The 27,158-nt window shown below is 53.3% G+C and overlaps 1 protein-coding gene and 1 pseudogene across 1 annotated transcript; one reads left to right on the forward strand and one right to left on the reverse strand.

Annotated features, from left to right (window-relative positions):
• The window catches only part of LOC142908191 (melatonin receptor type 1A-like), a 95,888-nt pseudogene extending 86,498 nt beyond the window's left edge, over positions 1–9,390 (forward strand).
• A 7,450-nt stretch (positions 9,391–16,840) lies between these two features.
• LOC142908193 (uncharacterized) lies at positions 16,841–26,865 on the reverse strand. Its single transcript, XM_076058511.1, has 4 exons — positions 26,773–26,865; positions 19,034–19,111; positions 18,331–18,553; positions 16,841–17,447 (listed from the first exon to the last, which is right to left on the reverse strand). Exons 2-4 carry the CDS (start codon positions 19,080–19,082, stop codon positions 17,039–17,041), a joined length of 681 nt encoding a protein of 226 aa, XP_075914626.1. The 5' UTR covers positions 19,083–19,111; positions 26,773–26,865; the 3' UTR covers positions 16,841–17,038.
• Positions 26,866–27,158: the final 293 nt, after the last annotated feature.

Genomic DNA, 27,158 nt, shown 5'->3' on the forward strand with positions numbered 1-27,158 from the left:
ACCTCCTCTTCCTCCCTCCTCCTTCCACCTCCTTCACCTCCTTCACCTCCTCTTCCTCCCTCCACCCTCCAAGGCTCCACTCTCCTCCCTCCCTCCCTCCTACTCCTTCACCTCCTCCTTCACCTCCTCATCCCTCACCTCTTCCTGACCTCCTCCCCCACCTCCTCCTCCCCAGGCCAGCGGCTTCCTCATGGGCCTGAGCGTGGTGGGCTCCATCTTCAACATCACGGCCATCGCCCTCAACCGCTGCTGCTTCGTGTGCTCGTCGGCGGCCTTCTACCGGCGGGCCTACGGCGGCTCCCGGTCCGCCTGCCACGTGGCGGCCGTGTGGGCCCTGGCGCTCGCCGCGACCCTCCCCACGCTGCCCGCACGCTCCCTGCGCTACGATGGCCGTGTCTACGCGTGCACCTTCGCCCAGGGGGCCAGCCCAGCGTACACCCTGGCGGTGGTGGTGCTCCACTTCCTGCTCCCCGTGGCCGTGGTGTCCGCGTGCTACCTGCGCATCTGGGTCGTGGTGGCCAAGGTGTGGAGTGGGGTGGTGGGTGGTGGGTGGTGGGTGGTGAGAGATTCTGAGCCGGTTCAAAAATGTTTCGGGGTTCAAAGGTTTGAAGGGGGACGCCAACACAAAAAAAATAAAGTTGAGAGACGTAACACTAAGTTTGGAGACAAGGTGAAAGGAGTCAAAGTACAATGAGGATAAAGAAAACAAGTCGCAAAACAAGTTTTTTTTTTTAGTAAAAAGAAGTCTGAGAAAAAGGTAAAAAAAAGTGACAAAAAACGTTTTTAGCAAAAAGAAGTCAAAGTAAAAAAAAAACGTCGAGGGAAAGGTAAAAAAAGTCGTCATTATCATCGTCGTTGTCATCATCGTCGTCGTCGTCATTGTCGTCATCATCATCGTCGTTGTCATGATCGTCATCGTCGTCATCATTGTCGTCGTCATCATCGTCATCATCGTCGTCATCATCATCATCATCGTCGTCATCATCATCGTCATCATTGTCGTCGTCATCATCATCATCATCGTCGTCATCATCGTCGTCATCATTGTCGTCGTCATCATCGTCGTCATCATCATCATCATCGTCGGCATCATCGTCGTCATCATCATCATGATCGTCATCATCGTCGTCCTCATCGTGTGTAGCCAAATGCTCTTCAACGCGTGGCGACGAGGAGGTCCCGGAGACAAATCCACGGGCAGAGAGAGAGAGAGAGACGCAGACTCCAAATGTACAGCAGCAGCAGCAGCAGGCATCGTCAGGGGTCCGGGATGGAACCCACGACCTCCTGTATACCAGGCGAGGTAGTCAACATCTCTCAGTGTCTGTGATTGAACCCACGACCTCCTGCATACCAGGCGAGGTAGTCAACATCTCTCAGTGTCTGTGATTGAACCCACGACCTCCTGCATACCAGGCGAGGTAGTCAACATCTTTCAGGGTCTGGGATTGAACCCACGACCTCCTGTGTACCAGGCGAGGTAGTCAACATCTCTCAGTGTCTGGGATTGAATCCACGACCTCCGGCGTACCAGGCGAGGTAGTCAACATCTCCTCGCGACACCGTGATGTTCCGCGGACAGCTCAACTCATTCCTTTTTGCTCGTTCGTTCCTCGCCCTCCCCCACTGTCCACTCCCAAACGCAGGTGAGGCAGCGGGTAAAGCCTGAGGCGGCCCGCCACCTCCAGCGCCACGACCGCCGGAACTTCCTGGCGATGTTCGTGGCGTTCACCCTCTTCGCCGTGTGCTGGGCCCCCCTCAACCTCATCGGCCTCGTCAGCGCCGCTTCCCAGCCCCTCTCCCCCCCTCCCGCCCCTCCTCGATCGGCCGCCGCCGCCAGCCTGGCCAACCACGTCGCCAACCTCGCCAACCTCGCCACCGCTGCCACCGCCCTCGCCAATGTCGCCAACGTCGCCAACCTCACCACGGCCACCGCTGCCGCCGCCAACTTCACCGCCACCGCTGCCACCGGCCTCGCCGCCTTCGCCACCGCTGCCACCAGCGACGGCAACCTCATCGCCGCGGCCGCCGCCGCCGCCGCCGCCGGCCTCGCCGATGTCGCCAACGTCGCCAACGTCACCACGGCCACCGCCGCCACCTTCGCCACCGCCGCCGCCGCCAACTTCACCGCCACCGCTGCCACCGGCCTCGCCAGTGTCGCTGGTCCCGTGCCGTCTCCCGTGGCGGACTGGCTGTTCACGACGAGCTACCTCATGGCCTACTTCAACAGCTGCCTCAACGCCGTGGTCTACGGAGTCCTCAACGGCAACTTCCGTCGCGAGTACGGGCGGATCGCCAGCGCCGTCTGCCCCGGCTGGGAGATCCTCCGCAGAGCCCTCTGCCGCTCCTTTTCCACGTCGTCGTCGTCTTCTGATCGAGGAGGTGGCGGAGGAGGTGTTGGTGGTAGTGGAGGAGGGGGAAGAGGAGGAGGAGGTAATGGAGAGAAAGGAGGTGGAGCGTGCTGTGGAACTCTTTCAGGGAGCGTCCAGAGACGAACGGGCAAAGAGGATGAGGAGGAGGAGGACGATGTCGGTGGCGCTGTGGAAGAGGTGGAGCAGGAGGAGGAAGTGAAGAGGGTGGAGGTGGAGGAGGTGGAGGAGGAGGGGGAGGAGGAGGAGGGTGGCGAGAGACGAAGAAGAGGAAGAAAAAGACGGCGAAAGAGAAGAAGGGACATCGTGGAGGCGCGCGGAGGAGGTGGAGGAGGTTGTGGAGGAGGTTGTGGAGGAGGTGATGGAGGAGGTGGTGGAGGTGATGGAGGAGGTGGTGGAGGAGGTTGTGGAGGAGGTGGTGGAGGTGGTGGAGGTGGAGGTGGTGGAGGTGGTGGAGGAGGTGGTGGAGGTGATGGAGGTGGAGGAGGTGGAGGAGGAGGTGGAAGAGGAGGACTCGTGAGAGGTGGACACAGAGAGGTGCTACTGGTTGCTGCTGAGGTCAGAATGGGAGCATCCCATTTAGAACCCTAGTACCACCCCATAGTGAACCCTAGTCACACTCCATGGTGAAACCTAGTCCCACCCCATGGTGAACCCTAGTCCCACCCCATAGTGAACCCTAGTCCCACCCCATACAGAACCCTAGTCCCACCCCATAGTGAACCCTAGTCCTACCCCATACAGAACCCTAGTCCCACCCCATACAGAACCCTAGTCCTACCCCATGGTGAACCCTAGTCACACCCCATAGAGAACCCTAGTCCCACCCCATGGTGAACCCTAGTCCCACCCCATAGTGAACCCTAGTCCTACCCCATGGTGAACCCTAGTTACACCCCATAGTGAACCCTAGTCCCACCCCATAGTGAAGTCCCACCCCATAGTGAACCCTAGTGCCACCCCATAGTGAACCCTAGTCCCACCCTATAGTGAACCCTAGTCCCACCCCATACAGAACCCTAGTCCCACCCCATAGTGAAGTCCCACCCCATAGTGAACCCTAGTCCCACCCCATAGTGAACCCTAGTCCCACCCCATAGTGAACCCTAGTCCCACCCCATACAGAACCCTAGTCCCACCCCATAGTGAAGTCCCACCCCATAGTGAACCCTAGTCCAACCCCATAGTGAAGTCCCACCCTATAGTGATGTCCCACCCCATAGTGAACCCTAGTCCCACCCCATAGTGAACCCTAGTCCCACCCCATAGTGAAGTCCCACCCCATGGTGAACCCTAGTCCCACTCCATAGTGAACCCTAGTCCCACCCCATAGTGAAGTCCCACCCCATAGTGAACCCTAGTCCCACCCCATAGTGAAGTCCCACCCCATAGTGAAACCTAGTCCCACCCCATGGTGAACCCTAGTCCCACCCCATAGTGAACCCTAGTCCCACCCCATAGTGAACCCTAGTCCCACCCCATAGTGAACCCTAGTCCCACCCCATAGTGAACCCTAGTCCCACCCCATAGTGAACCCTAGTCCCACCCCATAGCGAACCCTAGTCCCACCCCATAGTGAACCCCAGTACCACCCCATAGTGAAGTCCCACCCCATAGTGAACCCTAGTCCCACCCCATAGTGAAGTCCCACCCCATAGTGAAGTCCCACCCTATAGTGAACCCTAGTCCAACCCCATGGTGAACCCTAGTCCCACCCCATAGTGAACCCTAGTCCCACCCCTTAGTGAAGTCCCACCCCATTGTGAACCCCAGTCCCACCCCATAGTGAAGTCCCACCCCATGGTGAACCCTAGTCCCACCCCATAGTGAAGTCCCACCCCATTGTGAACCCTAGTACCACCCCATAGTCAACCTTAGTCCCACCCCATAGTGAAGTCCCACCCCCTAGTGAACCCTAGTCCTACCCCATAGTGAAGTCCCACCCCATAGTGAACCCCAGTCCCACCCCATACAGAACCCTAGTCACACCCCATAGTGAATCCTAGTCCCACCCCATAGTGAACCCTAGTCCCACCCCATAGTGAACCATAGTCCCATCCCATAGTGAAGTCCCACCCCATAGTAAAGTCCCACCCCATGGTGAACCCTAGTCCCACTCCATAGTGAACCCTAGTCCCACCCCATAGTGAAGTCCCACCCCATAGTGAAGTCCCACCCCATAGTGAACCCTAGTCCCACCCCATAGTGAAGTTCCACCCCATATTGAACCCTAGTCCCACCCCACAGTGAACCCTAGTCCCACCCCATAGTAAAGTCCCACCACATGGTGAACCCTAGTCCCACCCCATAGTGAATCCTAGTCACACCCCATAGTGAAGTCCCACCCCATAGTGAACCCTAGTACCACCCCATAGTGAACCTTAGTCCCACCCCATAGTGAAGTCCCACCCCATAGTGAACCCTAGTCCCACCCCATAGTGAAGTCCCACCCCATAGTAAACCCTAGTGCCACCCCATAGTGAACCCTAATCCCACCCCATGGTGAACCCTAGTCCCACCCCATGGTGAACCCCAGTCCCACCCCATAGTGAAGTCCCACCCCATAGTGAACCCTAGTCCCACCCCATAGTGAATCCTAGTCACACCCCATACAGAACCCTAGTACCACCCAATAGTGAACCCTAGTCCCAACCCATAGTGAACCCTAGTCCGACCCCATAGTGAAGTTCCACCCCATAGTGAACCCTAGTCCCACCCCATGGTGAACCCTAGTCCCATCCCATAGTGAAGTCCCACCCCATAGTAAAGTCCCACCCCATGGTGATCCCTAGTCCCACTCCATAGTGAACCCTAGTCCCACCCTATACAGAACCCTAGTCCCACCCCATGGTGAACTCTAGTCCCACCCCATAGTAAAGTCCCACCCCATGGTGATCCCTAGTCCCACTCCATAGTGAACCCTAGTCCTACCCCATACAGAACCCTAGTACCACCCCATAGTGAACCCTAGTCCCACCCCATAGTGAACCCCAGTCCCACCCCATAGTGAACCCTAGTCCAACCCCATAGTGAACCCTAGTCCCACCCCATAGTGAAGTCCCACCCCATAGTGAACCCAAGTCCCAACCCATAGTGAACTTAGTCCCACCCCATAGTGAACCCTAGTCCCACCCCATAGTGAACCCTAGTCCCACCCCATAGTGAAGTCCCACCCCATAGTGAACCCTAGTCCCACCCCATGGTGAACCCTAGTACCACCTCATAGTGAACCTTAGGCCCACCCCATAGTGAAGTCCCACCCCATAGTGAACCCTAGTCCCACCCCATAGTGAAGTCCCACCCCATTGTGAACCCTAGTCCCACCCCATATAGAACCCTAGTCCCACCCCATAGTGAACCCTAGTCCCACCCCATACAGAACCCTAGTCCCACCCCATAGTGAACCCTAGTCCCACCCCATCCAGAACCCTAATCCCACCCCATACAGAACCCTAGTCCCACCCCATACAGAACCCTAGTCCCACCCCATAGTGAACCCTAGTCCCACCCCATAGTGAACCCTAATCACACCCTATAGTGAACCCTAGTCCCACACCATAGTGAACCGTAGTCCCACACCATAGTGAAGTCCCACCCCATAATGAACCCTAGTCCAACCCCATAGTGAACCCTAATCACACCCCATAGTGAACCCTAGTCCCACCCCATCGTGAACCCCAGTCACACCCCATAGTGAACCCCAGTTCCACCCCATAGTGAACCCTAGTCCCATCCCATGGTGAACCCTAGCCACACCCCATAGTGAATTCCCACCCCAGAGTAAAGTCCCACCCCATGGTGAACCCTAGTACCACCCCATAGTGAACCTTAGTCCCACGCCATAGTGAAGTCCCACACCATAGTGAAGTCCCACCCCATAGTGAACCCTAGTCCCACCCTATAGTAACCCCTAGTCCCACCCCATAGTGAACCCTAGTCCCACCCCATAGTGAACCCTAGTCCCACCCCACAGTGAACCCTAGTCCCACCCCATAGTGAAGTCCCACCCCATGGTGAACCCTAGTCCCACCCCATAGTAAACCCTAGTCCCACCCCATAGTGAACCCTAGTCCCACCCCATAGTGAAGTCCCACCCCATAGTGAACCCTAGTTCCACCCCATAGTGAACCCAAGTCCCACCCCATAGTGAAGTCCCACCCCATAGTGATCCCTAGTTCCAACCTATAGTAAACCCTAGTCCCACCCCATAGTGAACCCTAGTCCCACCCTATAGTGAACCCTAGTCCCACACCATAGTGAACCCTAGTCTCACCCCATAGTGAACCCTAGTCCCACCCCATAGTGAAGTCCCACCCCATAATGAACCCTAGTACCACCCCATAGTGAACCCTAGTCCCACCCCATAGTGAAGTCCCACCCCATAGTGAACCCTAGTCCCACCCCATAGTGAACACTAGTCCCACCCCATAGTGAATCCTAGTCACACTCCATACAGAACCCTGGTCCCACCCCATAGTGAACCCCAGTCCCACCCCATAGTGAACCCTAGTCACACCCCATAGTGAAGTCCCACCCCATAGTGAACCCTAGTCCCACCCCATAGTGAAGTCCACCCCATAGTGAACCCTAGTACCACCCCATAGTGAACCCTAGTCCCACCCCATAGTGAAGTCCCACCCCATAGTGAAGTCCCACCCTATAGTGAACCCTAGTCCTACCCCATACAGAACCCTAGTACCACCCCATAGTGAACCCTAGTCCCACCCCATAGTGAACCCTAGTCCCACCCCATAGTGAACCCTAGTCCAACCCCATAGTGAACTCTAGTCACACCCCATAGTGAAGTCCCACCCCATAGTGAACCCAAGTCCCACCCCATAGTGAACTTAGTCCCACCCCATAGTGAACCCTAGTCCCACCCCATAGTGAACCCTAGTCCCACCCCATAGTGAAGTCCCACCCCATAGTGAACCCTAGTCCCACCCCATGGTAAACCCTAGTACCACCCCATAGTGAACCTTAGTCCCACCCCATAGTGAAGTCCCACCCCATAGTGAACCCTAGTCCCACCCCATAGTGAAGTCCCACCCCATTGTGAACCCTAGTCCCACCCCATAGAGAACCCTAGTCCCACCCCATAGTGAACCCTAGTCCCACCCCATACAGAACCCTAGTCCCACCCCATAGTGAACCCTAGTCCCACCCCATCCAGAACCCTAATCCCACCCCATACAGAACCCTAGTCCCACCCCATACAGAACCCTAGTCCCACCCCATAGTGAACCCTAGTCCCACCCCATAGTGAACCCTAATCACACCCTATAGTGAACCCTAGTCCCACACCATAGTGAACCGTAGTCCCACACCATAGTGAAGTCCCACCCCATAATGAACCCTAGTCCAACCCCATAGTGAACCCTAATCACACCCCATAGTGAACCCTAGTCCCACCCCATCGTGAACCCCAGTCACACCCCATAGTGAACCCCAGTTCCACCCCATAGTGAACCCTAGTCCCATCCCATGGTGAACCCTAGCCACACCCCATAGTGAATTCCCACCCCAGAGTAAAGTCCCACCCCATGGTGAACCCTAGTACCACCCCATAGTGAACCTTAGTCCCACGCCATAGTGAAGTCCCACACCATAGTGAAGTCCCACCCCATAGTGAACCCTAGTCCCACCCTATAGTAACCCCTAGTCCCACCCCATAGTGAACCCTAGTACCACCCCACAGTGAACCCTAGTCCCACCCCATAGTGAAGTCCCACCCCATGGTGAACCCTAGTCCCACCCCATAGTAAACCCTAGTCCCACCCCATAGTGAACCCTAGTCCCACCCCATAGTGAAGTCCCACCCCATAGTGAACCCTAGTTCCACCCCATAGTGAATCCTAGTCACACTCCATACAGAACCCTGGTCCCACCCCATAGTGAACCCCAGTCCCACCCCATAGTGAACCCTAGTCACACCCCATAGTGAAGTCCCACCCCATAGTGATCCTTAGTCCCAACCTATAGTAAACCCTAGTCCCACCCCATAGTGAACCCTAGTCCCACCCTATAGTGAACCCTAGTCCCACCCGATAGTGAAGTCCCACCCCATAGTGAACCCTAGTACCACCCCATAGTGAACCCTAGTCTCACCCCATAGTGAACCCTAGTCCCACCCCATAGTGAAGTCCCACCCCATAATGAACCCTAGTACCACCACATAGTGAACCCTAGTCCCACCCCATAGTGAAGTCCCACCCCATAGTGAACCCTAGTCCCACCCCATAGTGAACCCTAGTCCCACCCCATAGTGAACCCTAGTCCCACCCCATACAGAACCCTAGTCCCACCCCATACAGAACCCTAGTCTCTCCATGTCCCAAAGCGCCCCTTGAGGAATTGTGCCGACCATACTTCACCACCCTTGAATCAGTGCGGCTTTGGCATTACACCTGGCATTAGGGGGGTATGGAAGTAGGGTACAACAATGCACGCCGGGATGCCCGCCGCGCAGCCTATGACACAGGGACCTCAAACCCCTGCCAACCTTTCCCTGAGTGGCGTGGGAGTGCTGGGCCTCCCCCAGGTCCACTCGGCCTCAAACGAATGCCCGGGTGTAGTAAAGCATCGCCGCTAGGCACAGACGAGGGTCTGCCCGGCGCGCCTGTGTGGCGCTGGCCCCGCAGCCCCCGCTGTGTTCTGGCCTTCGTAGGCGCTGCTGCTGCTGCTGCTCGCTACTTTTAGCGTCGGGGCATGCACACCGTGTGCCGTCCGTACACATACACTTGCCTGCAGTTGCGGGCGCAGGCCCTTAGGGGGCGCCACCCCGAGCTGGGGAAGGTCAGGGAGAGCCGGACCATTGAGGGGCCAGGTTCTCTCCCCCACCGCCCCCCACTCCCAGACCCCAGATGAAGGGTTGGGAGGTTTTTCCAGAGTCCCCTGGAAAGTTCCAGAGCGGGGGCGGTACCGGGGGGCGGAGAGTCCCCGGGAGGTGTACAAAAGGGGCACCTCGATCACAGCTCAGGGCAGAGCTCCGAAGACGAAGGAGGAAGACCAGCCTAGCTAGGGCCCTGGGACCCCGGGACCCGACGTCCTTGCAAGGGCCCGGGCCTGAGTGTGGACCAGTGGTCAGGACCCGTACCTTGGCTGGGTCGGGTCAGTTAGCCTCCCCTAGGGCACAGAGAGCCGGAGGGCTGAGAGCCAGGTTTACTAGGTGTGAGGGCACGCTAGCCCGGAGGCTGTACCTCCATAGATAGTGGGAGTTAAGGGGAGTTCTGTTATAGTTATAAATAAACCGTGTTGCCTCGAAAGAAAGCGTCTCCAGTCTCCGTGGAAACTCACTACACTTCTAACAGCACTTGCCCCAACGGTCCTGTTAGAGGCTACACGGGAGGATCTTTGTCTTTGTTTGAGGGCTACCTGATGAGAGGAATGGTGGATAAGATGATTGTTGTTATGATATTAAAATTACTATTAGGTTCCTCTGGTCTACTGACGCTGGTGTGGTGAGACTAGGCCATAATGAAGGCTTCTGCTGTCCCTTGTGTAGGCCAATCAGTTTCAAAGACAACAAATGCAAGGGAGGCTCCTGCTTACGAACACTCGACTTACGAACACTCGACTTACGAACACTCGACTTACGAACTTTAAGAGGTACGAACGAAGCCCCTGTCACCGTTTGGTTCAGCTGCAAGCCCATTGGACAAAAAGAGGTGTGAGTTCGACAGCCCCGCTCAATAGATGGCGGTGGTGGCATCTACATCTGCAGAAGGTGAAGAACCAGCGGCATCTACATCTACAGAGCATGAAGAACCAGTGGCATCTACATCTGCAGAAGGTGAATAACCAGTGGCATCTACATCTACAGAATGTAAAGAACCAGTGGCATCTACATCTGCAGAACGTGAAGAACCAGTGGCATCTACATCTGCAGGACGTGAAGAACCTTTGACATCTACATCTGCAGAACGTGAAGAACCAGTGGCATCTACATCTGCAGAAGGTGAATAACCAGTGGCATCTACATCTACAGAATGTAAAGAACCAGTGGCATCTACATCTGCAGAACGTGAAGAACCAGTGGCATCTACATCTGCAGAACGTGAAGAACCAGTGACATCTACATCTGCAGAACGTGAAGAACCAGTGGCATCTACATCTGCAGAACGTGAAGAACTAGTGGCATCTACATCTGCAGAACGTGAAGAACCAGCGGCATCTACATCTGCAGAAGGTGAAGAACCAGTGGCATCTACATCTACAGAACATGAAGAACCAGTGGCATCTACATCTACAGAAGGTGAAGAACCAGTGGCATCTACATCTGCAGAACATGAAGAACCAGCGGTATCTACATCTGCAGAACGTGAAGAACCAGTGGCATCTACATCTGCAGAACGTGAAGAACCAGTGGCATCTACATCTGTAAAACGTGAAGAACCAGTGGCATCTACATCTGCAGAACGTGCAGAACCAGCGGCATCTACATCTGCATAACGTGAAGAACCAGTGTCATCTACATCTGTAGAACGTGAAGAACCAGTGGTTTCTACATCTGTAAAACGTGAAGAACCAGTGGCATTTACATCTGCAGAACGTCAAGAACCAGTGGCATCTACATCTGTAGAACGTTAAGAACCAGCGTCATCTACATCTGCAGAACGTGAAGAACCAGTGGCATCTACATCTGTAGAACGTGAAGAACTAGTGGCATCTACATCTACAGAACGTGAAGAACCAGCGACATCTACATCTACGGAACGTGAAGAACCAGTGGCATTTACATCTGCAGAACGTCAAGAACCAGTGGCATCTACATCTGTAGGACGTTAAGAACCAGTGTCATCTACATCTGCAGAACGTGAAGAACCAGCGGCATCTACATCTGCATAACGTGAAGAACCAGTGGCATCTACATCTGCAGAATGTGAGGAACCAGTGGTATCTACATCTGCAGAACGTGAAGAACCAGTTGCATCTACATCTGCAGAATGTGAAGAACCAGTGTCATCTACATCTGCAGAATGTGAAGAAACAGTGTCATCTACATCCGTAGAAAGTAAAGAACCAGTGGCATCTACATCTGTAGAACCTGAAGAACCAGTGGTTTCTACATCTGTAAAACGTGAAGAACCAGTGGCATTTACATCTGCAGAACGTCAAGAACCAGTGGCATCTACATCTGTAGAACGTTAAGAACCAGTGGCATCTACATCTGTAGAACGTGAAGAACCGGTGGCATCTACATCTACAGAACGTGAAGAACCAGTGGCATCTACATCTGCAGAACGTCAAGAACCAGTGGCATCTACATCTGCAGAACGTGAAGAACCAGTGGCATCTACATCTGCAGAACGTGAAGAACCAGTGGCATCTACATGTACAAAACATGAAGAACCAGTGGCATTTACATCTGCAGAACGTCAAGAACTAGTGGCATCTACATCTGTTGAACGTGAAGAACCAGTGGCATTTACATCTGCAGAACGTCAAGAACTAGTGGCATCTACAGAACGTCAAGAGCCAGTGGCATTTACATCTGCAGAACGTGAAGAACCAGTGGCATTTACATCTGCAGAACGTCAAGAACTAGTAGCATCTACAGAACGTCAAGAACCAGTGGCATCTACATCTGCAGAACGTGAAGAACCAGTGGCATCTACATCTGCAGAACGTCAAGAACTAGTGGCACCTACATCTACAGAACGTGAAGAACCAGTGGCATCTACATCTGTAGAACGTGAAGAACCAGTGGCATCTACATCTGCAGAACGTCAAGAACCAGTGGCATCTACATCTACAGAACGTCAAGAACCAGTGGCATCTACACCGGGCCAGCGGTGGGTCAGATAGCCTCCCCTAGGTCCCAGCCGGAGGACTCCAGGTTAGCGGTAGACGTGTAAGTCCCGCCAGGACAGGAGGCCGTACGTCCTTAGGGTGACGGGTGAGGGGACCGTATACCCCCTCTGTGTGTCAAGGACTGTGTAAGAGAAGTATTACAATAAACAGAGTGTGCCTCATAAGAAGTGTATGCCATTAGACCTCCTTTGCCAGTACCACAATATAATGATAATAGGGGTTTTTCCCCTTTTTAAGTTCAACAAAACTGAAACCTTTTTACGAGGATTTATGTTACTGCATTGACCACAATACCTGCAGTCAAAATGCAAACAAAAACACACTCTGATAATATATGATGCATTGTCCTTGAAACTGATTGGTCGAGCACCAATTGGGTCGAGGCTCAAAAGAAAGCCGTCCCTTGATGTGGACCAATCAGTTTCAAGGACAATGCATCATATATTATCATAGTGTGTGTTTTTGTTTGCACTTTGACTGCAGGTATTGTGCTCAATGCAGCGACATGGATCCTTGTAAAACGGTTTCAGTTTTGTTGCCAGAAAAAAGGAGGAAAAACCCTTTCATTATATTGTGGTACTGGCAAAGGAGGTCTAATGATGATGTAGATGCTCACCCCGAGCCCTCATTACTACTTTGATAGCGGCGTTGTCTTTGAGCTGTGTGACGCCTTTTGGCGTCATCTGGTCGAGCACCAATTAGGGTCGAGGCTCAAAAAGAAAGCCGTCCCTTGGTGTGGACCAATCAGTTTCAAGGACAATGCATCATAAATTATCATAGTGTGTGTTTTGTTTGCCTTAAAAAAGGGGAAAAACCCCGCTTATTATAAGAAGTGTATTAGTCATTATAAACACTACATATACTTGTATGTAAGAGGGGGGGGGAGGGGGGAGGAGCCAGGGAGGAGTGATCGAGGGGGTGCGGGAGTGGGGTAGGGGGGTAAGGCGGACTGCAAGCTCCACACAACGGATGAGTTTCACAAAGAAGCCGATGAAGCCCATGATGGCAAAGCCCATTGCCCGTTGCCAATGCGATCTCCTGAAACTCCATGAGGTCGGGCCTCTGCCGGTTTCCACGAATGTCATCACCTGGTCCACGATGGATTCGTCTTAACCCTGCGTCTCCTTGTTACCGGGTCGCAATTGTCTCTCTCTCTCTCTCTCCATCTCTCATTATCTCCTTACCTCTCTCGCTCTCCCCTTGCCTCTCTTCTGAGGTCTCTCCCTCTTGATTTGCACGATCAGAGGAAACAAGAAGATTTAACGAAAGATTTCACGCTCTGCTCTCCTTAACCATTCCCCCTCTCTCTCTACCCCCCTCTCTCCCTACCCCCCCTCTCTCTCCCTAACCCCCTCTCTCCCTACTCCATGTTTATGTTCCCGCTACGTTTTCTATGTAATATTTGTATTATTATTATGTATCTTTTTTAGTTTTCATTTTTTTTCATGACACAAGTGCTGGATCTGCACCCAGCCCTTCTCGCAGTCCTAAGGGATCCGACAGACCCAACAGGTGCCATGGGTTGACTGCTGTGCCAGGCTAGGTGCAGGAGGAGGAAGAGGTCACGGGACAGACCCAGCAGGTGCCATGGGTTGACTGCTGTGCCAGGCTAGGTGCAGGAGGAGGAAGAGGTCACGGGACAGACCCAGCAGGTGCCATGGGTTGACTGCTGTGCCAGGCTAGGTGTAGGAGGAGGAAGAGGTCACGGGACAGACCCAGCAGGTGCCATGGGTTGACTGCTGTGCCAGGCTAGGTGCAGGAGGAGGAGGTCACGGGACAGACCCAGCAGGTGCCATTGGATGACTGCTGTGCCAGGCTAGGTGCAGAAGGAGGAGGTCACGGGACAGACCCAGCAGGTGTCATGGGTTGACTGCTGTGCCAGGCTAGGTGCAGGAGGAGGAGGTCACGGGACAGACCCAGCAGGTGCCATGGGTTGACTGCTGTGCCAGGCTAGGTGCAGGAGGAGGAGGTCACGGGACAGACCCAGCAGGTGCCATTGGATGACTGCTGTGCCAGGCTAGGTGCAGAAGGAGGAGGTCACGGGACAGACCCAGCAGGTGTCATGGGTTGACTGCTGTGCCAGGCTAGGTGCAGGAGGAGGAGGTCACGGGACAGACCCAGCAGGTGCCATGGGTTGACTGCTGTGCCAGGCTAGGTGCAGGAGGAGGAGGTCACGGGACAGACCCAGCAGGTGCCATGGGTTGACTGCTGTGCCAGGCTAGGTGCAGGAGGAGGAGGTCACGGGACAGACCCAGCAGGTGCCATGGGTTGACTGCTGTGCCAGGCTAGGTGCAGGAGGAGGTGACGGGACAGACCCAGCAGGTGCCATGGGTTGACTGCTGTGCCAGGCTAGGTGCAGGAGGAGGAGGTCACGGGACAGACCCAGCAGGTGCCATGGGTTGAATGCTGTGCCAGGCTAGGTGCAGGAGGAGGAGGTCACGGGACAGACCCAGCAGGTGCCATGGGTTGACTGCTGTGCCAGGCTAGGTGCAGGAGGAGGAGGTCACGGGACAGACCCAGCAGGTGCCATGAGTTGACTGCTGTGCCAGGCTAGGTGCAGGAGGAGGAGGTCACGGGACAGACCCAGCAGGTGCCATGGGTTGGCTGCTGTGCCAGGCTAGGTGCAGGAGGAGGAGGTCACGGGACAGACCCAGCAGGTGCCATGGGTTGACTGCTGTGCCAGGCTAGGTGCAGGAGGAGGAGGTCACGGGACAGACCCAGCAGGTGCCATGGGTTGACTGCTGTGCCAGGCTAGGTGCAGGAGGAGGAGGTCACGGGACAGACCCAGCAGGTGCCATGGGTTGACTGCTGTGCCAGGCTAGGTGCAGGAGGAGGAGGTCACGGGACAGACCCAGCAGGTGCCATGGGTTGACTGCTGTGCCAGGCTAGGTGCAGGAGGAGGAAGAGGTCACAGGACATACCCAGCAGGTGCCATGGGTTGACTGCTGTGCCAGGCTAGGTGCAGGAGGCGGAGGTCACGGGACAGACCCAGCAGGTGCCATTGGTTGACTGCTGTGCCAGGCTAGGTGCAGGAGGAGGAAGAGGTCACGGGACAGACCCAGCAGGTGCCATGGGTTGACTGCTGTGCCAGGCTAGGTGTAGGAGGTCACGGGACAGACCCAGCAGGTGCCATGAGTTGACTGCTGTGCCAGGCTAGGTGCAGGAGGAGGACACGGGACAGACCCAGCAGGTGCCATGGGTTGACTGCTGTGCCAGGCTAGGTGCAGGAGGAGGAAGAGGTCACGGGACAGACCCAGCAGGTGCCATGGGTTGACTGCTGTGCCAGGCTAGGTGCAGGAGGAGGTCACGGGACAGACCCAGCAGGTGCCATGGGTTGACTGCTGTGCCAGGCTAGGTGCAGGAGGAGGAAGAGGTCACGGGATAGACCCAGCAGGTGCCATGGGTTGACTGCTGTGCCAGGCTAGGTGCAGGAGGAGGAGGTCACGGGACAGACCCAGCAGGTGCCATGGGTTGACTGCTGTGCCAGGCTAGGTGCAGGAGGAGGAAGAGGTCACAGGACATACCCAGCAGGTGCCATGGGTTGACTGCTGTGCCAGGCTAGGTGCAGGAGGAGGAGGTCACGGGACAGACCCAGCAGGTGCCATTGGTTGACTGCTGTGCCAGGCTAGGTGCAGGAGGAGGAAGAGGTCACGGGACAGACCCAGCAGGTGCCATGGGTTGACTGCTGTGCCAGGCTAGGTGCAGGAGGAGGTCACGGGACAGACCCAGCAGGTGCCATGGGTTGACTGCTGTGCCAGGCTAGGTGCAGGAGGAGGAAGAGGTCACGGGACAGACGCAGCAGGTGCCATGGGTTGACTGCTGTGCCAGGCTAGGTGCAGGAGGAGGAGGTCACGGGACAGACCCAGCAGGTGCCATGGGTTGACTGCTGTGCCAGGCTAGGTGTAGGAGGTCACGGGACAGACCCAGCAGGTGCCATGAGTTGACTGCTGTGCCAGGCTAGGTGCAGGAGGAGGACACGGGACAGACCCAGCAGGTGCCATGGGTTGACCGCTGTCCCAGGCTAGGTGCACGAGTAGGTCACGTGACTGCTGTGCCAGGCTAGGTGCACGAGGTCCTGAAATTGGCACGAGGTGGGTGAGTGAACGAGGTGGGTGAGTGGACGAGTGGGTGGGTTAGTGAATAAGTGGGTGAGTGAAAGAGTGGGTTAGTGAATAAGTGGGTGAGTGAACGAGTGGGTGGTTTAGTGAATACATGGGTGAATGAACGAGTGGGTTAGTGAATAAGTGGGTGAGTGAACGAGTGGGTTAGTGAATAAGTGGGTTAGTGAACGAGTCGGTTAGTGAATAAGTGGGTGAGTGAACGAGTGGGTTAGTGAATAAGTGGGTGAGTGAACGAGTGGGTTAGTGAATATGTGGCTGAGTGAACGAGTGGGTTAGGGAATAAGTGGGTGAGTGAACGAGTGGGTGAGTGAATAAGTGGGTGGGTGATTGAATCAGTGGGTGGGTGATTGAATCAGTGGGTGGGTGAGTGAAACAGTGGGTGGGTGAGAGAATCAGTGGGTGGGTGAGTGAATCAGTGGGTGGGTGAATGAGTCTGAGGAGGAGGCGGAAGGTGGAAGAGGTTGTGGAGGAGGTGCACCCCTGACACGGCCATTATGATCCCAGACCCCACACAGCACTGACAATCGAAGGCACCAAACACCACAAAGTCTGCAACGTCATTTCACTTCCTGCTGTCTGTATTTGCCATGACAATATTTACAATAATTATTTACAAAGCTATGAAATTATTTACAACGCGATACATAATGGGGTGGGTGGGTGGGTGGCTGGGTGGTGCTGCTTGTGGTGGCAGCTGGCACCGACGCCACCACCACCACCACCACCACGACCCCGCTAATGCGCCATGGGCCGGCCACCACAAATCAGCAGGCGGCGGAGGAGCGAGCGGAGCGCGCTGGCCACCTGCGCCAGGCACGCCCCTTGCTTCTTCTTGCTCTGCGGATGCTGCACCTCCTCCGCGTCCACCTCCTCCGCCTTCTCTTCAAGCTCCTTCACCTCCTCGTCCAACTCCACCACCACCTGCTCCGGCTCCACCACCACCTCCTCCTCCTCCTCCTCCATCTCCTCCATCTTCTCCACCTCCTCCGTACCCAACTCTGCCTTCCCTTCCACCTCCTTCACCGCCACCTCTTCCGCCTCCACAAACTCCGTCCACTCCACATTGGTGTAGATGAGCGGTGAGAACGATGAGGATGATGATGAGGAGGATGATGATGATGGGGGCATCTCCTCCGGATCAGCTCTGTGGAGGTAGCAGCAGCACCACAGCAGCACGGCGCCACCACTTTAGCCTCTCGCTACAATAGCCAGAGGCCGTAGTCGCTCTGCATCATCACCGCCACCGCCACCACCACCACCACCAGATCCTCCCGTGGGTGGACTAACGGACTCAACGCACGGTGGCGGATTTAAAAACAAAATCTAAAACTATCACTCTATTTTACCGGGTGTAAGAAGCGACCTGGCCACCACGAGAGATAGCAGCTCGATCAAGTGGCTGATATCACCGTGGTCATCATCATCATCGCGTGGAAATGTAGACACACCCGAAGAGACCCATGCAAAAACTAAACTCTTTTTTTCATTTCACCAGGTCTAAGGCTTCAACTGAGCTACTGTGTAGCCCTCTTTCAGAAGGCCTGCACAGAGACCCATAGAGATGCAGAGACTCGTGTAGAACCATAGACACCCACAGAGACCCCCAGAGACCCATGCAAAAACTAAACTCTTTTTTTTATTTCACCAGGTCTAAGGCTTCCACTGATTTTTGTAGCTCTTGATCAGAAGCAGCGTCGCCATCGCAAATGATGGCTCAAGGCAGTGGCTGATATCATCGTGATCATCATCCCCACGTAAGAAATGTATCGCAGCCAAACACTCTAACCGCGTGGTGATGTCGATTCTAAATGTGGAGGTGAAAACCCGGAGGGACCCGGAGAGAACCCACGTAGGTACGACCACGGGCAGAGAGACAGACAGACGCAGACTTCAAATATACAGCAGCAGCAGCGGCAGGCGTCGTCAGCGGTCGGGATCGAGCCCATGAACTCCTGCGTACCGGGAAAGGGAGTCGACATCTCGTCCCCAACACCCCCAGCCCTATGAGCACACAGAGGGAGTCTCACCGTGGATCAGAAACCCCAGAGGCCTGCAGAGCACCAGCAGTGCTGATGATGACATTGGCTTCCCTGGAGGTGCCGGCGGCGGTGGTGGCGGTGGTGGTGGTGGTGGTGATCATGGGGATGAGCCTTTGGCTTGTGAAGGTGCCCGTGCCGATTGGGGGGCGCTTCAGGATGAAGCATCTCGGTTTTTCCTTCTTGTTCAGGCAGCAGTGGCGGACCTGATGATCTGTAGAGAGACAGAGAGACAGAAAGACTCAGACACCGACCCACTTACCCACCCACGTACCGACCCACTCGCCCATTCACCCACCTACCAACCCACCCACGTACCGACCCACTCGCCCATTCACCCACCTACCAACCCACCCACGTACCGACCCACTCGCCCATTCACCCACCTACCAACCCACCCACGTACCGACCCACTCGCCCATTCACCCACCTACCAACCCACCCACGTACCGACCCACTCGCCCATTCACCCACCTACCAACCCACCCACGTACCGACCCACTCGCCCATTCACCCACCTACCAACCCACCCACGTGCCGACCCACTCGCCCATTCACCCACCTACCAACCCACCAACGTACCGACCCACTCGCCCATTCACCCACCTACCAACCCACCCACGTACCGACCCACTCGCCCACCCACCGACCCACCCACCCACCCACCGACCCACCCACCCACCGACCCACCCACCCACGACATGAATGCCCAGAGCAGCGTCGTTGTGTTGTGCGGCGTTCATGGCGTCTCTCGCTGTAATCCACAGGGTCTCTGTGTGGAGAGCGGTGGGGGGGGGGGGGGGAGAGGGTCACAACACAAACTCACCTCGTCACCACAAACCCACAACACAAACTCACCTCATCACCACAGACTCACAACACAAACTCACCTCGTCACCAAAAACCCACAACACAAACTCACCTCGTCACCACAAACCCACAACACAAACTCACCTCGTCAACACAAACCCACAACACAGACTCACATCATCAACACAAACCCACAACACAAACTCACCTCATCAACACAGACTGACAACACGGACTGTGCATCAACACAGACTCACATCATCAACACAGACTCACATCATCAACACAGACTGACATTACAGACTGACAACACAGACTCACATCATCAACACAGACTCACATCATCAACACGTACTCACATCACAGACTCACATCATCAACACAGACTCACATCATCAACACGTACTCACACCACAGACTCACATCATCAACACAGACTCACATCATCAACACAGACTCACATCATCAACACAGACTCACATCACAGACTCACATCATCAACACGGAGTCACATCACAGACTCACATCATCAACACAGACTCACATCATCAACACGGACTCACTACACAGACTCACATCATCAACACAGACTGACATCAAAGACTGACAACACAGACTCACATCATCAACACAGACTGACATCACAGACTGACGACACAGACTCACATCATCAACACAGACTCACATCATCAACACAGACTCACATCATCAACACAGATTCACATCATCAACACAGACTGACAACACAGAATCACATCATCAACACAGACTCACATCATCAACACAGACTCACATCATCAACACAGACTCACATCATCAACACAGATTCACATCATCAACACAGACTGACAACACAGAATCACATCATCAACACAGACTCACATCATCAACACAGACTCACAACATCAACACAGACTCACAACACGGACTCACAACACAGACTCACAACACAGACTCACATCATCAACACAGACTCACAACACAGACTCACAACACAGACTCACATAATCAACACGGACTCACAACACAGACTCACAACACAGACTCACATCATCAACACGGACTCACAACACAGACTCACAACACAGACTCACATCATCAACACAGACTCACAACACAGACTCACAACACAGACTCACATCATCAACACAGACTGACAACACAGACTGACAACACAGACTCACATCACAGATTCACAACACAGACTCACATCACAGATTCACATCATCAACACGGACTCACAACACAGACTCACAACACAGACTCACAACACAGACTCACATCACCAACCACAGACTCACATCATCTACGCAAACTCACAACACAGACTCACAACACAGACTCACATCATCAACACAGATTCACATCATCAACACAGACTCACATCATCTACACAGACTCATAACACAGACTCACAACACGGACTCACAACACAGACTCACATCACCAACCACAGACTCACAACACAGACTCACATCATCAACACAGACTCACATCATCAACACAGACTCACAACACAGACTCACATCACCAACCACAGACTCACATCATCTACACAGACTCACATCACCAACCACAGACTCACGACACAGACTCACATCACCAACCACAGACTCACAACACAGACTCACAACACAGAGTCACATCACCAACCACAGACTCACATCATCTACACAGACTCACAACACAGACTCACAACACAGACTCACAACACAGACTCACATCACCAACCACAGACTCACATCACCAACCACAAACTCACAACACAGACTCACATCACCAACCACAGACTCACATCACCAACCACAGACTCACAACACAGACTCACAACACAGACTCACATCACCAACCACAGACTCACATCATCTACACAGACTCACAACACAGACTCACAACACAGACTCACAACACAGACTCACATCACCAACCACAGACTCACATCACCAACCACAGACTCACAACACAGACTCACATCACCAACCACAGACTCACATCACCAACCACAGACTCACAACACAGACTCACAACACAGACTCACATCACCAACCACAGACTCACGACACAGACTCACATCACCAACCACAGACTCACACCACAGAATCACAACACAGAGTCACATCACCAACCACAGACTCACATCATCTACACAGACTCACAACACAGACTCACAACACAGACTCACAACACAGACTCACATCACCAACCACAGACTCACAACACAGACTCACAACACACTCACATCATCAACACAGACTCACATCATCAACACAGACTCACAACACAGACTGACATCACCAACCACAGACTCACATCATCTACACAGACTCACATCACCAACCACAGACTCACGACACAGACTCACATCACCAACCACAGACTCACAACACAGACTCACAACACAGAGTCACATCACCAACCACAGACTCACATCATCTACACAGACTCACAACACAGACTCACAACACAGACTCACATCACCAACCACAGACTCACATCACCAACCACAGACTCACAACACAGACTCACAACACAGACTCACATCACCAACCACAGACTCACATCATCTACACAGACTCACAAAACAGACTCACAACACAGACTCACATCACCAACCACAGACTCACAACACAGACTCACATCACCAACCACAGACTCACAACACAGACTCACAACACAGACTCACATCACCAACCACAGACTCACAACACAGACTCACATCACCAACCACAGACTCACATCACCAACCGCAGACTCACAACACAGACTCACAACACAGACTCACATCACCAACCACAGACTCACATCATCTACACAGACTCACAACACAGACTCACATCACCAACCACAGACTCACAACACAGACTCACATCACCAACCACAGACTCACAACACAGACTCACAACACAGACTCACAACACAGACTCACAACACAGACTCACATCACAGACTCACAACACAGATTCACATCATCAACACAGACTCACATCACCAACCACAGACTCACAACACAGACTCACATCACCAACCACAGACTCACAACACAGACTCACAACACAGACTCACAACACAGACTCACATCACCAACCACAGACTCACATCACGGACTCACATCATCAACACAGACTCACAACACAGACTCACATCACCAACCACAGACTCACATCATCTGCACAGACTCACAACACAGACTCACAACACAGACTCACAACACAGACTCACATCACCAACCACAGACTCACAACACAGACTCACATCACCAACCACAGACTCACATCACGGACTCACATCATCAACACAGACTCACAACACAGACTCACATCACCAACCACAGACTCACAAGACAGACTCACAACACAGACTCACAACACAGACTCACATCACCAACCACAGACTCACAACACAGACTCACATCATCTACACAGACTCACAACACAGACTCACAACACAGACTCACAACACAGACTCACATCATCAACACAGACTCACAACACAGACTCACATCATCAACACGGACTCACAACACAGACTCACAACACAGACTCACATCATCAACACAGACTCACAACACAGACTCACAACACAGACTCACATCATCAACACAGACTGACAACACAGACTGACAACACAGACTCACATCACAGATTCACAACACAGACTCACATCACAGATTCACATCATCAACACGGACTCACAACACAGACTCACAACACAGACTCACATCACCAACCACAGACTCACATCATCTACGCAAACTCACAACACAGACTCACAACACAGACTCACATCATCAACACAGATTCACATCATCAACACAGACTCACATCATCTACACAGACTCACAACACAGACTCACAACACGGACTCACAACACAGACTCACATCACCAACCACAGACTCACAACACAGACTCACATCATCAACACAGACTCACATCATCAACACAGACTCACATCATCAACACAGACTCACAACACAGACTCACATCACCAACCACAGACTCACATCATCTACACAGACTCACATCACCAACCACAGACTCACGACACAGACTCACATCACCAACCACAGACTCACAACACAGACTCACAACACAGAGTCACATCACCAACCACAGACTCACAACACAGACTCACAACACAGACTCACAACACAGACTCACATCACCAACCACAGACTCACATCACCAACCACAGACTCACAACACAGACTCACATCACCAACCACAGACTCACATCACCAACCACAGACTCACAACACAGACTCACAACACAGACTCACATCACCAACCACAGACTCACATCATCTACACAGACTCACAACACAGACTCACAACACAGACTCACAACACAGACTCACAACACAGACTCACATCACCAACCACAGACTCACATCACCAACCACAGACTCACAACACTGACTCACATCACCAACCACAGACTCACATCACCAACCACAGACTCACAACACAGACTCACATCACCAACCACAGACTCACATCACCAACCACAGACTCACAACACAGACTAACAACACAGACTCACATCACCAACCACAGACTCACATCATCTACACAGACTCACAAAACAGACTCACAACACAGACTCACATCACCAACCACAGACTCACAACACAGACTCACAACACAGACTCACATCACCAACCACAGACTCACAACACAGACTCACATCACCAACCACAGACTCACAACACAGACTCACAACACAGACTCACAACACAGACTCACATCACCAACCACAGACTCACATCACCAACCACAGACTCACATCACGGACTCACATCATCAACACAGACTCACAACACAGACTCACATCACCAACCACAGACTCACATCATCTGCACAGACACACAACACAGACTCACAACACAGACTCACAACACAGACTCACATCACCAACCACAGACTCACAACACAGACTCACATCACCAACCACAGACTCACAAGACAGACTCACAACACAGACTCACAACACAGACTCACATCACCAACCACAGACTCACAACACAGACTCACATCATCTACACAGACTCACAACACAGACTCACAACACAGACTCACAACACAGACTCACAACACAGACTCACATCATCAACACAGACTCACAACACAGACTCACAACACAGACTCACATCACCAACCACAGACTCACAACACAGACTCACATTACCAACCACAGACTCACAACACAGACTCACATCATCTACACAAACTCACAACACGGACTCACAACACAGACTCAAATCACCAACCACAGACTCACAACACAGACTCACATCACCAACCACAGACTCACATCACCAACCACAGACTCACAACACAGACTCACAACACAGACTCACATCACCAACCACAGACTCACATCATCTACACAGACTCACAACACAGACTCACAACACAGACTCACAACACAGACTCACATCACCAACCACAGACTCACATCACCAACCACAGACTCACAACACTGACTCACATCACCAACCACAGACTCACATCACCAACCACAGACTCACAACACAGACTCACATCACCAACCACAGACTCACATCACCAACCACAGACTCACAACACAGACTCACAACACAGACTCACATCACCAACCACAGACTCACATCATCTACACAGACTCACAAAACAGACTCACAACACAGACTCACATCACCAACCACAGACTCACAACACAGACTCACAACACAGACTCACATCACCAACCACAGACTCACAGCACAGACTCACATCACCAACCACAGACTCACAACACAGACTCACAACACAGACTCACAACACAGACTCACATCACCAACCACAGACTCACATCACGGACTCACATCATCAACACAGACTCACAACACAGACTCACATCACCAACCACAGACTCACATCATCTGCACAGACACACAACACAGACTCACAACACAGACTCACAACACAGACTCACATCACCAACCACAGACTCACAACACAGACTCACATCACCAACCACAGACTCACAACACAGACTCACAACACAGACTCACAACACAGACTCACATCACCAACCACAGACTCACAACACAGACTCACATCATCTACACAGACTCACAACACAGACTCACAACACAGACTCACAACACAGACTCACAACACAGACTCACATCATCAACACAGACTCACAACACAGACTCACAACACAGACTCACATCACCAACCACAGACTCACAACACAGACTCACATCACCAACCACAGACTCACAACACAGACTCACATCATCTACACAAACTCACAACACGGACTCACAACACAGACTCAAATCACCAACCACAGACTCACATCACGGACTCACATCATCAACACAGACTCACAACACAGACTCACATCACCAACCACAGACTCACAACACAGACTCACAACACAGACTCACAACACAGACTCACATCACCAACCACAGACTCACATCACGGACTCACATCATCAACACAGACTCACAACACAGACTCACATCACCAACCACAGACTCACATCATCTGCACAGACACACAACACAGACTCACAACACAGACTCACAACACAGACTCACATCACCAACCACAGACTCACAACACAGACTCACATCACCAACCACAGACTCACAAGACAGACTCACAACACAGACTCACAACACAGACTCACATCACCAACCACAGACTCACAACACAGACTCACATCATCTACACAGACTCACAACACAGACTCACAACACAGACTCACAACACAGACTCACATCATCAACACAGACTCACAACACAGACTCACAACACAGACTCACATCACCAACCACAGACTCACAACACAGACTCACATCACCAACCACAGACTCACAACACAGACTCACATCATCTACACAAACTCACAACACGGACTCACAACACAGACTCAAATCACCAACCACAGACTCACATCACGGACTCACATCATCAACACAGACTCACAACACAGACTCACATCACCAACCACAGACTCACATCACGGACTCACAACACAGACTCACATCACAGACTCACAACACAGACTCACAACACAGACTCACATCACCAACCACGGACTCACATCACGGACTCACATCACGGACTCACATCACCAACCACGGACTCACATCACGGACTCACATCACGGACTCACATCATCTACACAGACTCACATCACGGACTCACATCACGGACTCACAACACAGACTCACATCACCAACCACAGACTCACAACACAGACTCACAACACAGACTCACAACACAGACTCACATCACCAACCACAGACTCACAACACAGACTCACATCACGGACTCACAACACAGACTCACATCACGGACTCACAACACAGACTCACATCACGGACTCACATCACGGACTCACATCACGGACTCACATCACAGACTCACATCACGGACTCACATCACGGACTCACATCACGGACTCACAACACAGACTCACAACACGGACTCACATCATCTACACAGACTCACATCACGGACTCACATCACAGACTCACAACACGGACTCACATCATCTACACAGACTCACATCACGGACTCACATCACTGACTCACAACACAGACTCACATCACGGACTCACATCACGGACTCACGCTCCCACCTGTCTGAGTGGTAACGCTCGGATCACGACGACCACGACGGGGAGCAATCTCAAGAAGCGGCCGTTTGCTGCGCACGTGACCAGGGCTCTGACGACACTTCCCCCAACGTCACGTAACCCCGCCCCCAAGTCGATGACGGCGCAATGCTCGCCACGCCTACCAGCCCCGCCCACCAACCCAGCCAACCGCCCCCGTCCCGCCCAACAGCCCCGCCCCACCACCCCAGCAAACCGCCCCCGCCCACCAGCATCGCCCCCACCAACAGCCCCCGCCCATCGCCACGCCCCCAATTACCGCCCCGCCCCCACCCCCCGCCGCTACTTCCGGTTTGTCAGGTGCGAGGTCTCCGCCTCCTCGCCCCCCCTAGGTCGACTCAGCCTCAAAT

This window comes from Petromyzon marinus (assembly GCF_048934315.1).
Source record: "Petromyzon marinus isolate PM22_M1 ecotype Great Lakes invasive population chromosome 76 unlocalized genomic scaffold, UKy_Petmar_22M1.pri1.0 chr76_unloc.1, whole genome shotgun sequence".
In the NCBI taxonomy this organism is placed as follows: Eukaryota; Metazoa; Chordata; class Hyperoartia; order Petromyzontiformes; family Petromyzontidae; genus Petromyzon; species Petromyzon marinus.